The sequence below is a fragment of the Anas acuta genome, chromosome Z, assembly GCF_963932015.1.
Source record: "Anas acuta chromosome Z, bAnaAcu1.1, whole genome shotgun sequence".
NCBI lineage: Eukaryota > Metazoa > Chordata > Aves > Anseriformes > Anatidae > Anas > Anas acuta.
This window is the reverse complement of record NC_089017.1, coordinates 60,793,525-60,805,583: the sequence shown is the minus strand read 5'-3', so window position 1 is coordinate 60,805,583 and position 12,059 is coordinate 60,793,525. Positions and strand designations below refer to the sequence as shown.

Below are 12,059 nucleotides of genomic sequence, written 5' to 3'. Positions count from 1 at the left end.
TAGCAACGCTTTAAAGTGTTTTTCCTACTATTTGCCAGTTGAAAACATTGCTTTCCAGCTCTTTAGAGCATATGTTTAGAGCATATAGAACGAGTAATAGTTTGCAATTTATACTGTATTCCAGTTGACACCCTAATATGATTGGAGGCCAGGGGAGAATACCATGCATGCTTACAATACTTGACTTGATATTTGCTGTTCCACTGGCATGAGTGGCAAAATGCTGTACAGAATTACAGTTGTTGAAAGGAGTTCAGTGCCAGCTTGGTAGCAATGAGTAGTAAGTGATAAACTGCTGTGTTAAAAGTGAGGTCTCTGTCAACAGACTTGTATTATGTTTAAAGTTAACACCTGGCCTGAATGTGAACTTATGCTATTTTGTTTCATGAATGTTCAAATAAATAATGGTTACATGAGCAAGATAAATCCAACAATTCTGTGAGGAAAAAATCCTCCAAATAGCCTGATACTTTTGATGAGAACTCACAAGAAATAAAAAGAATGAAGACTTAACTCTGACATACAGCCAAAGAAAAGAAGGGAAGAGGCATGCAAGGAAAACCCAGATGCATTTGCCTGATGAGAAGTCCCCACGTTGTCTTTCCGGTTGGGGTATTGTGGATTGGACTTTATTTGATGTGGTTTTAAACTTAATTGTCTGATGTCTCCAGTCCTCTTCATGTATTGAAATCTTCACAGTGAGGAATTAATTAAGCCTATAAGGATAAACAGCATTCTTGGTAATGTAACTTACAGAAAAGTTTGGAATTTTTGGAACCAAAACGTTGCTCAAAATCTGTTGGATCTGTATTTGCAAAATCAGTAAATGCTTTTAAATAATATTTGATTAACCAGTTACTGACCAGTTACTAGGTATGTTGCTTATTCTGGATGGCCAAAAATAATAAGTTACTTTTCAGTCAATGACAATAAATTAACTAGACTTGAACTAATATATTCCCTCCTATTTTTTTTTTTACGTCTGTTAAAGTTTGTTTACCTCTTTCTTTACATGCTTCTGCCTCTCTCTTGCTTATCTTACAATATTCAGGAATATTCCAATAAATTTAATGGAATCAGAAAGGAATTGGCAAGAAAAGAGGTAAGACTGCAGTCTGAGGAGTTCTTATATTTGGATCCATAAGTTTCTGAACCAAAGATTAATATTTTCCAACATGTATAAAGCCATAGAAGTGTTAATATCTATGCTAGTCCTGGAAGAAACTGACTTCTGTCTGAATTTCTAAACATACTACTTGCTTTCAGTAGGCATTTCGATAGGAAACAAATCATCTGCCATCAGTAATTATTCTATTTCAGTAAGTTTTTTGTTCAATTGCCATTTTTAATTTTTTTCTATTATTTTGTGCATTAAACAGATGCTCAAGAAGGCTATTAGTAATGTCAGAAGAATGGCTTCTCATCCAACATTACCATATTGTAAGTTCAGTGTGTTTTTTATAACTGCAGATTATATAAAAGTTATGTAAGGTTTATACACTGCAGAATAGCCTTTGGAAACAATGATTTTTTAAACCGAATGAGTATTGTATTTTTTGTTATTTTGACTTGCATGAAGGATAGAAGGATAAAGCTACATTAGTATCAACAAGTAAATAGCTTCGTATTTTAGAACCATCTAAGTATAATTGTTGAACAATAAACACGTACAGCTCAATAAGATTTGAATAGCATGGGTTAAGTTTCAGTGGATTATGCTGGATACTGTGACAGATGCTGTGGCTTCTGTCAAAACCTGTTTTGAGGATTTTGTGAGCTGGTGTGAGATTTCCTAACGTTTTGGAAGAAACCTTCCTGCTCAACTACAGGGATGCCTGCGAAAAGTCGGTTAAATGTCTTCTTTTGCAGATCTGACAGGTGCTCAAGATGGTAGCGTAAGAATGTTTGAATGGGGTCATGCACAGCAAATCACTTGTTTTCGGTCTGGTGGCAACTCAAGGGTAACTCGAATGAGGTTCAATTACCAAGGAAATAAGGTAACTAGAGGATGCTTCTGTATTTACCCTATTCTCTTTCCTCAAACAAGTTGTAAATCAGCTGATGCTTATCATATTCTTCCAGTCTCAAGTATCTTCTCTGAATTGTGGGAGATAATTTCTCTGTAACATATACATACGTATTTACAATTTATCTCTTTTCAGTTTGGAATTGTTGATGCTGATGGGTATATCAGCTTATATCAAACAAATTGGAAATGTTGCCCACTTACTGGAACCTCACCAAAACCGTATTTGGTAAGCAGAAAACTAAACTTGCTTCCATAAACTTCTGTTGTGCTCTTTTATTTCCTTGCATCTTTAGACGTGTTAAGACTGAGCATATTGTGCTGATAAACCCGTACTAATCAAAGTTTAATAATACATTGTTGCTATTCTGTAGTTCATTTGACAGACAAATTCTCAAATTCTAATCATACTACTGAAGCTGCAGAGTGGGATTGCAATGTCATAACTGAAATAACTTTAATGTTCCTTGAGAATTACCAATAACTGACAGTTGTTAAATAATCATCAGTAAAGGGGGGACTGGAAAGTATACTTCCATGAAAAATTAACAGTATCAGAAGGTATACAAGTCCCCTTATATCCTGTGTTCTTTAAATCGCTTTTCAAACAACCCACCTTCCTTAGTTTAGGCTTTCACATTTACACATTTGTTTCTTACTGCCTTTTTTCAGATCTGGCAGTGTCATAACAAAACAGCCAATGACTTTGTTTTCATCAGTTCATCATCTTTAATAGCTACAGCAGGATTGTCTTCTGACAACAGGTAACAACTTACTAATTGTTGCTCTGATAATGTGTAAAAATGAAATGGTACCATGTTTTTTCTCTCCTTCCCATGTTCTGCTTCAGCTTTTTAGTGATTCTCTGTAGGCAGTTTAAGAGCAATGTGCATACTTCCTCACTTCTTTGTGGGAGGTAGAGAAAAGCAATATTTACTCCTGAATTCCATTTGCTTACTGAAGGTATGTAGGAGGCACAAAACCTCTGTTCATGTTCCATATGAACCTGCAGAAGTATTTTTAAAGACTTAAGTACTTCTGAGTAGCTCTTCAGTTAACTCTTTTAGGTTTGGGGATTAAGTTAGGTTAGGATGAAGAAGTAGCAAGAATTGCTAACATTCAGCTACAAAAGATTGTAATCTCAAGATGAATTCTTTATGAGAATAAGTGGTAGTAGAATGATTGTGTAGAATGTAGAATGATTGTCATGTTCTTTCAATGTATGTGTAACAACGAAAGTAATTTGGGGTCTGCTCAAAATTAATCATTTTTAAAGCTTTTTTTTCCCACGCTTAATGCCTGAAACAGTTTTCCTAAGATTAGTAAGACTTAACTCAGTTGTTCAAAACATTTAAGCACATTTCTCATCAAATTAAAATTATTTTTTTCTACAGAAATATTTGTCTTTGGGATACTTTGGTTTCACCTACAAATAGCTTGGTGCATGGTAAGTAAAATACAGTGAGCAAAATACTTGATCACCATAAAAATACCTGGAAAAGTTACTGTGGAAAGCAGTTTTAATACTAGTAGTAGAACATCTTTCACTGCCCCACGTAGGTGCATCAGCAGGAATCTAAAAACATATTGTTAAGAAATGATACAAGACTATATATAAATGGTTTCATGGACATGAACACCTTCCTTTGCATAACTTCTGTCTTTGCACCACTAGTGCAACCCCTGAAAGCCAGACATTTGTTATTTGTGTTTTTTTTTAAAGACTGAATAAAAACTTTTTTTATAGTGACTAACATATTTAGAAAACAATAACTATAAAGCTGTAAAAACTATGTTTTTTTCCCTGAGCTACCAGAGTTGTGTTTGAATGGATACATGTATGCATACACATTCTTGAGCTCCAAGTTCCTATGGCTGTGTACTCATAAGTCAGAGAGGCCCCACTCAACACTAAGCATTAGATCAAATAATGGTACTATAAAGATAACTTTAAACACTTCTAGTTATATTGTCTGTTTGAAGAATATGAGTGGACATGCTTTTTAAGAACTGTAATATATTTCATTGCCTCAGTTAGAATCCTACACTCATAAACCATGATTATGAAATGGTTCTCTGAAGTTATGTACATGAATAAATACGTCACGTTTTCTAGGAAATCTACCTTGATTTTTTATGAATAGATTTCACAAGCAGATGTACAAAGAAGATCTCAAATAGTCATTTTCAGAGTATAAATTTTAAAGATGTGCTCACTACTATATTTGTTAAATACACAGTGCACCTTTGCTTTCAAAGATTGTCCAGTCATTTTTATTCTATGTATTATGCCAAATATATTGTGGAATGTTTTAAATGGTTTCTGGGTGTGTGTAGATATAGCTTTACAAAAAATACTTCGGAAGAAATACTCCTGTAAGTGTGTTTTTTGAGATGTAATGAGTATTTAGCTGGGTTTCATTGTTTCTATTACTAATATTTTGTTTCAGTGGAAAAGAAAAAAATTCCAATGTCTGAAACACAGGATTAGTCTGAGAGAGTGAAGTTGTGAACTCCTTGTAACTGAAGTCTGGTAAATGCTTAGGCATTATATATGAGGTGCATGAAATTTCAAAACAGATTTAGAGAACCCTTTGAATCACAGGTACAATATATTAACCTATTAGGATTTATAGCATGTAGTCTCAAACATACTGAGCTTTGTTCTGATAACTGTAATCTTACTTGTACTTCTACTCATTTGGAAGAGTAGACATACCCAAATCTGTAAACCAGCATATTTAAAGTAAAATAGCCAGTGGAAACTATTGTCATAAGATATCTGGTCAAGTAATTCAGGAGGACATTTTGTATAGGAAATATGCCTTGAGACAATAGTTATTAGAGAACTTGAAAAGTACCTGTTTCTGATCAAGGCTTAATAGTTTGTGATTACACAGGGGCAGGAAGAAGAGTATAACTTTTGTTCCATACAGATTATAACTGCTTCACTTGGCAATAGTACAACCTCAGGATGTCTGATGTAAACCGAGCTTCAAATACATATATTGTACTGCATTAAGTATGCTGGCTGTGGTCAGCTGGATTATGGCTTCAAAGCCACTGTTGTTACTGTGTTGAACTATTAGACGTTCTTGTCAAATTAACATTAGTACAGTGTATTTATTTAAATTACTTTGGCTTTCAGCTTTCATCTGTCATGACAGCGGAGCAACTGTTCTGGCATATGCTCCAAAACATCAGCTCTTAATCTCTGGAGGCAGAAAAGGCTTCACATGTATAATTGACCTCCGCCAAAAACAGCAGCAACAATTACTCCAAAGTCATGATTCTCCAGTCAAAGCAATTGCTGTTGATCCTACGGAAGAGTATTTTGTCACAGGATCTGCTGAAGGCAACATAAAGGTATTAATAAGAGGAAGGGAGCAGAGAGGTGATAAGGTGTAAATTAATAAAAAGGCACCATGCATAAGTGTGGAATAATCAGAGATCACATATTCTGCATTTGTTCTCAATCCTGCATTTTCACATATAGTACTTTACTTAAGAAATGTTAGTCTTACCTTGCAGTAATCTTAGTACCTCGGTTAATCTTACATTAGTCACCCAATATATTTCTTAGTGTAAAACATGAATATTAATATCCTGTAACGGCAGATTGCTACATATCTTTTCTTTTGTAATTAGTGTCAGAAAGATGAATGCAGAACGTAGTTCACTCCAATTTTTCTGTGACTCATTACGAGTGAGATATTATTACTGATTTAAGATCATGGTAATTACCATTATGAGAGATTGATGCTTTGATGCTTTTTCAGGTATGGAGTCTGTCTACATTTAGTCTTCTTCACACATTCATCAACGAGCATGCTCGGCAGTCACTCTTCAGAAACATTGGGACAGGAGTCATGCAGATCGAGACAGGACCAGCAAATCACATATTCTCCTGTGGTGCTGATGGAACAGTGAAGATGAGAATCTTGCCTGATAGATTCAGCCCCTTTAATGAAGTGTTAAAAAATGATGTGAAGTTTATGATCTAATATTTTTCTCAGCACAGTGTATAACATTCCCCTTCAGCCATCTCTGAAAATATTTTTCTTGAAACTAGCCAACAGAGCAGATATATAATGATAGCTCGTGCCACAAAGATGCTTTTGTTTTCATATTTATTACCTGTAGCTTTTAATCCCTTATGCACTGATGCCTTAAAGATTAACAAGGTCCTTCAGATTATGATTGTTGCCTAAAATAAAAGCTATACAGGACTCTGAATTATATATTTATAATTTTCCTAAGATGTTGCTGAAGCGGATTACTCCTCCTTTTAGGTAGTTACACTCCCACCAGGAGTATACCATCTGGGCATGGCCTTTATAACCAACACCTGGCCTTTTTCTGACAGCAGATCCGGATAGGAACCTTAGGTAATGTTACTCTTTCACTGTGGCAACTTTAACTGTCTCTCATAATCTTGTGTAGTTGGCCAACAATAAAAATTCATACCTGTATCTGGAAAAGAAGCAAAGGCTATTTTAGTTAGATACTCCTAGTGTATCAGAAGCTGGCCATGCAACATTCATATGAGCTGCTGTCTGTCTCCATTCCTGGAATCCAGGCTGTATACCTCTTTAACTCACTTGGTCTCTTTCCTCTGATCTAGGGTATAAGAAACTGAAGGACATTGCGTAACTTGTCTTCTGTTCAATAGCTTGACTCATTGCCATCAGGATGGCAGACTTAGCTTTTAAAAAAGAAATATTTTTTTTTACCCTGAACACTCCCTTTACAAAAATATGTAAATATTAATGGATATCTTCCTATTAAAATTGTCAAGATTATTCATGAAGATACAGTCTTGATCAAAAAAGTACAGGAAGATACTACTTTAAGGATATGGCATTAGAATTTCTTCAAAGAATATTTATTTGCATGTCTGTAGAGGAAAAAAAAAACTAATTTATTTTTACATTTTTTCCAGTAAGACTTTATTTAGCCCAAAGATACTCAGTTCATTCTTAGCACTTATGTTCTTGTTTGTCTGCTTTTCCTAAATACTTTAAAAAAGTAAACAGGAAAAAAAGTTCAACAGCAAAGTACTTCAATACTGTCACTCTTTGTACTGTATGTTTACATCTGGTTTAAAATGAAAGGAAAAGTATATTGAAAAGGCTAGATGGATTTTTTTTGCCAAAATATTAAACTGCATAACTTAAATGTTTGACCAAAATATTAATGCACAAAGCCTTTACTTTTTTTTAGTCAGCTAAAAACTTTTTCTGTAAGTATTTTGGTTTATTTTTCCTGACCTGATTGAAAACTTGAGAGCTTGACAAAGGTTTAATTTGTAAATTAGTTGTGAGGCTGGGTTACTTGAATGCCAATGGTGTACTTTTTGCTAAAAGATATTTTGTGAAATATAGCACCAAGATATTAATTGTAAGATAAACTTGTCAGATTAGGAACTATGGGGATAAATAAAGTATAGTAGAAGTGAAGGGCTTGTAAAATGAACTTTGTAACATTCTCAGGATGCTTCTATCTTAAGAATATAAAATTGTTTAAAAAGATTTTGTAAATTGTATTAAGGTCATTTTAAATGTATGTTCGCAAGTTGCAGTGCAAACACTATGAAGGTTTTTATGCACATAACCTGAATTTTCAAATTGTGCAATAAAAAGAATGTGAAAACTTTGCCATGAAGAAACATCGTGACAGCATTTCGAACTGGTACAGCTGTTCAGTGGTTCAACTGTAATTGTTCTTCCACAACACTTAGTTATAGATTGAAATCAAATTGATATTAAAACAGTTTAAGTACAGTGATGGTCCAGAAAAGTGACTGACGAAAAGTGACACCACCTTACAGAACAGACTTGCCCAATGTGTGTCATATCTGCTCAGTGACTGAGTTCCTAATAACCTCTATTCCTATTAAAGAAGGAAAACCATGGAGTTACCAGTAGCACACTCCTTAAGAGAATTGACTGAAACCCTGACTTTGTAGCCACTTATATACATGCATTAGTTTTATGCAACCACTGAACTAACGAAGTTATATTCAGAAAAGGAAAAACGTGCAAAACTATGACAACATTGTATAATGATGTCCTTGATGTTTTGTCCTTAAATATATATAGATAGATATTTCATTAGCTTTAATATTTCAAGCTTGTTTTATTGTACTGGCATTCACAAAAAGCTGTCTTTTCATCTGTGAACTAACTGAGCAGATTTTATGTGGAATTTGCCAAGACATACAATGTTGTCATTCTTCTGAATCGAGCTGCACTATGAATATCCTGGAAAACTTATGCTTATACCAGAAGAGTAATGACTATGAGCAGGCATTTTCAATAATGTTTATAGTTACCATAAGCTACTCTCAAAACTAAATTATGTAAAATCACTGTGTATTTGCCCACACCTTCATAATATTTCCAATAAATCATGCAGAAAGTCAACCTTCTAGATTTCCATGTTGCTGCTACTTCCTTTACAAATCAGTTGTATGCTTGTATAATGTTAATTGATGTTTAACAATTGTGGTAAGTCATTTTATTGGTAACTTTGTTGTAATGATGGAATCAATGGATGAGTTAAATTCTGTTCTATCTGAAACTTTTTAAAGGGACATTCTCAACTTTAAATCAAGCCATTGGGGAAAAATCGAACTCAAAAACTCTTCTAGCTGTTTGTTCAACAGCTTCCACCACTTCATCTTTCCAGCAATTAGTGCTTTCCTCCCTATTGCTATGCAAGTAAGTCAGAAGGTTGATACTGGCTACCCAGGGTCCTATGAATGCGGTAGCTGTATGCACAAATTTAAATTAAAATTTACGTTTCCCAGTGTTTAATCTCCAATAATCCCGTAACAAAACTGAGTTGATAATGTCTCTTTTAAATGTCATAGACTAGCAGTTGTGACTTGTGTTTGTCCATGTAGTAATACATAATGCGATCAGTTTTTCGAACTTGTGTTGTTAATTGATTTGGTTACCTTAAGCAGATTTGTGATCCAAGTTCTTCACTATTACTTTATTAACATGTGAGAGTTAAACTCTGGCCATCTGGGTACTTAAACTGACTGGCTGTGTGACTTGCAAAACAGGTAATTCTCAGCTGACAGCTGATATCGCAGAATGTTCATGGAAAAGGATGGCGAGTGGAATAGACTTAGATTTTGTACCACACTGATGTGGCACAAGCTGAGCTTATGTGTTCTGATGTGTTTTAGGAACCTCGCTACCACTTGCAAGAAAAAAAACTTTTGGGGATATTCTACATTAGGTACTGCTCCCTTCCTCCTAAGAGCACCCAATGTTAGCATAGTTGCAATAGGTATGAAAATAAGCAACCGTGATTAAAAGACAATAAGCTTGGAGCCTGGATATGTTCTCCAAGATAATTTTTCAAATGTTTATTTTTACTAAAAGTAGCAAAACAGCCTCTAATGGCAGGTTCAGCACACTGATCAAATACTTTCTATAAAATAAAGATACTGATTTACCAAGTTTCTTGGTGTTTTATTCTTCCCCATTTCTAGCTCTAAAATCTATCTTTTTTTTAATCTTCTTGCCTGTCTTTATTTTAATACCTTAGCTTTGTTTGCACATTAGCTTTCTTATGTCTTTTTTTTTTTTAAGTGTAGCACATTATTTAACTATCAGTTGCATTTGTTGTCTTACTTCTCTGTGCATGGTGCATCCTGTCATTTTCCTTGGTAATGCTCACTCTTTAAAATAGAATCGCGGAATATATGGAGTTGGAAAGGATCCACAAGGATCAGAGTTCAATTCCTGCCTTCACCCAGGACAATCCAAAAATCAAACAATATGTCTGACAGCATTATTGTAACACATTTTGAACTCCATCATGCTCAAGGCCGTGGTCCCTGCCCTGGGGAGCCTGTCCCAGTGCCCGACCACCCTCTGTGTGCAGACCCTTTCCCTAACCCTCAGCCTGACCCTCCCCTGTCCCAGCTCCACGCCATCCCCTCGGGTCCTGTCGCTGTCCCCAGAGAGCAGAGCTCAGCGCCTGCCCCTCTGCTCCCCTCCTGAGGGAGCTGCAGGCTGCCATGAGGCCTCCCCTCAGCCTGCTCTGCTCTGAGCTGAACAAACCAAGGGACCTCAGCTGCTCCTTTTATGTCTTACCCTACAGATTGTTCACCATCTTGGCTGCTTTCCTGACCTACTTTGGTTGCACTTTAATAGTTTTGTGTCCTTCTATTGTGATGTCCTAAACTGCATACACAACTTGAGGTGCAGTTGTCCTGGCTGCCAGAGTACACTGCTGGCTCATGTTCAACTTGCTGTCAAACAAAACCTGTACCTGCCTTTCTGTGGGACTGCTCTACAGCCTGTTCTCCCCTGGTCTGTATGTATAGCCAGGGTTGCCCCTTCACAGGCGCAGAATCCAGTACTTGTTAAGCTTCACATTGTTGGTGATTGCCAGGCTCTCTAACTAGCCAAGATTTCTCTGCAAGGCCTCGATACCCTCAAGGAAGTCAGCTGCTCCCCCCAGTTTGGTATCATTTGCAAACCTACTTAATACATATTCACGTCTTGCATCCAAGTCACTTATGAAAACATGGAAGAGAACTGGCCCTAAACTGGAGGCCTGGGGAACCCTGCTACTGCCTGCCTGCCTTAGTAACCCCATTTACTATAACCATTTACTATAACCCTTCAAGCCCATCAGATTATGTATTTATCCAGCTGTATGCTGGACATTTTTTCCAGAAGAATACAATTTTGAAAGCTCTGCTGAATCCAAAAGGTCGTATCAACTGGCTTCCCTTGGTCAATTAGGTGGATGACCTTGTCATGAAAGGAAATTAATTTTTTAAATGGGACTTCCCCTTCATGAACCAATGACCACATTTTCTCTCAGATGTTTTTCAGTAACTCCCTGAATTATCTTCTCTATAGCTGAAGTGAGACTGACAGGTCTGTAATTACCAGGGTCACGTTTCTTGTCCTTCTTGAAAACAGGATGTTTGCCAGCTTCCAGTCAACTGGGAACGGTCCCAAGACCATTCAAAAACAGCAAAGAGGGTCTCGTGATGACCAGCTCTCTGAGTAACCTGGGATGAGTCCCATCAGACCCCATAGAGTTTGTCTCCCTCAGAGCTCATCATCAGTGTTGAAGACAGAGGTGAAGGATGTTATAAACTTTTCTGCGTTATGTCCCTCTTTGTGAGGTGACCATCCTCATGAAGTAACGGAGTAAGGTTTTCTCTGGTCCTCCTTTTGCTGAAAAAAAAAGCCATTTATATGGTGCTCTGCAGTAATGGACAGTGTCAACTCTGAGCTTTGACCACACTAATTTTCTCTATACAAAGGCAAACAGCATTTTTGTAGTCATCCCATGTTGCCTGACCTCACTTTCAATGGTCAGACACTTTCTTTTTCTGCCTAAACTCTAGAAGAAGATCCCTGCTCAACCAGGCTGACCTTCTGCCCTGCCTGACTACCAAAATTTTGGAATTGCCTGATCTTGTGCTTGTATGCACCTCTTACGAGGTGGCACTTAAAAATTGACCAGTACTGATGGACTCCGATGACTCCAAAAGCAGTTCCCTGAGCAGCCTGAAGTCTGCTCTTACTGAATCCAGGGTTGAAGTTTTTTTTGGTGACAGTTTTCCTCCTATCAACAAAGATTTTGAACTCAGCTACTTCATGGGTACCATGACCAAGACTGCCACCCACGGAGACCCTCTCTGTTCACCAGCTACAGATCCAGGAGGGCACCTTTCCTAGTCAGCTCCCTTAGTACCCGTCTAATTTAAATGATAAAGGCTGTGAAGGTCTTAAGGAATGCTTAACTCTCCAATTTTCTGGAGAGATGTGTGCTCCCACTCAAATAATTACACGGTAGGCAGCCAAAATTAAAAACACCTCCCTGCGGAGCGCAGCAGAACAAAGGCACGACTTTACCCGGGGGCTGCTATACGACAGCAGCACCTCCTGTGGCATTGCTCCGGGGAAGCACTGCACAGAGGAGCACCCCAGGAGCCTCCTTTCCCCCGAACCAAGCCGGGCGTGTGTGACCCCTCACCACCTACCCCGGC

At 37.0% G+C, this 12,059-nt stretch overlaps 1 protein-coding gene across 10 annotated transcripts in view; it reads left to right on the top strand.

The window, feature by feature from the left end:
• The window catches only part of DMXL1 (Dmx like 1), a 91,815-nt gene extending 82,314 nt beyond the window's left edge, over positions 1 to 9,501 (top strand). For 5 of the 10 annotated variants that reach the window (XM_068665924.1, XM_068665927.1, XM_068665922.1 and 2 more), the window contains 8 exons: positions 1,052 to 1,102; positions 1,380 to 1,440; positions 1,870 to 1,997; positions 2,163 to 2,255; positions 2,699 to 2,790; positions 3,421 to 3,473; positions 5,175 to 5,392; positions 5,806 to 9,501. In XM_068665924.1, coding sequence (XP_068522025.1) covers positions 1,052 to 1,102; positions 1,380 to 1,440; positions 1,870 to 1,997; positions 2,163 to 2,255; positions 2,699 to 2,790; positions 3,421 to 3,473; positions 5,175 to 5,392; positions 5,806 to 6,030 — 921 coding nt within the window. In that variant the 3' untranslated portion in view covers positions 6,031 to 9,501. The remainder of the gene's footprint in view (positions 1 to 1,051; positions 1,103 to 1,379; positions 1,441 to 1,869; positions 1,998 to 2,162; positions 2,256 to 2,698; positions 2,791 to 3,420; positions 3,474 to 5,174; positions 5,393 to 5,805) is intronic. The other 5 variants (XM_068665929.1, XM_068665926.1, XM_068665932.1 and 2 more) reach the window with 1 other exon arrangement.
• Positions 9,502 to 12,059: the final 2,558 nt, after the last annotated feature.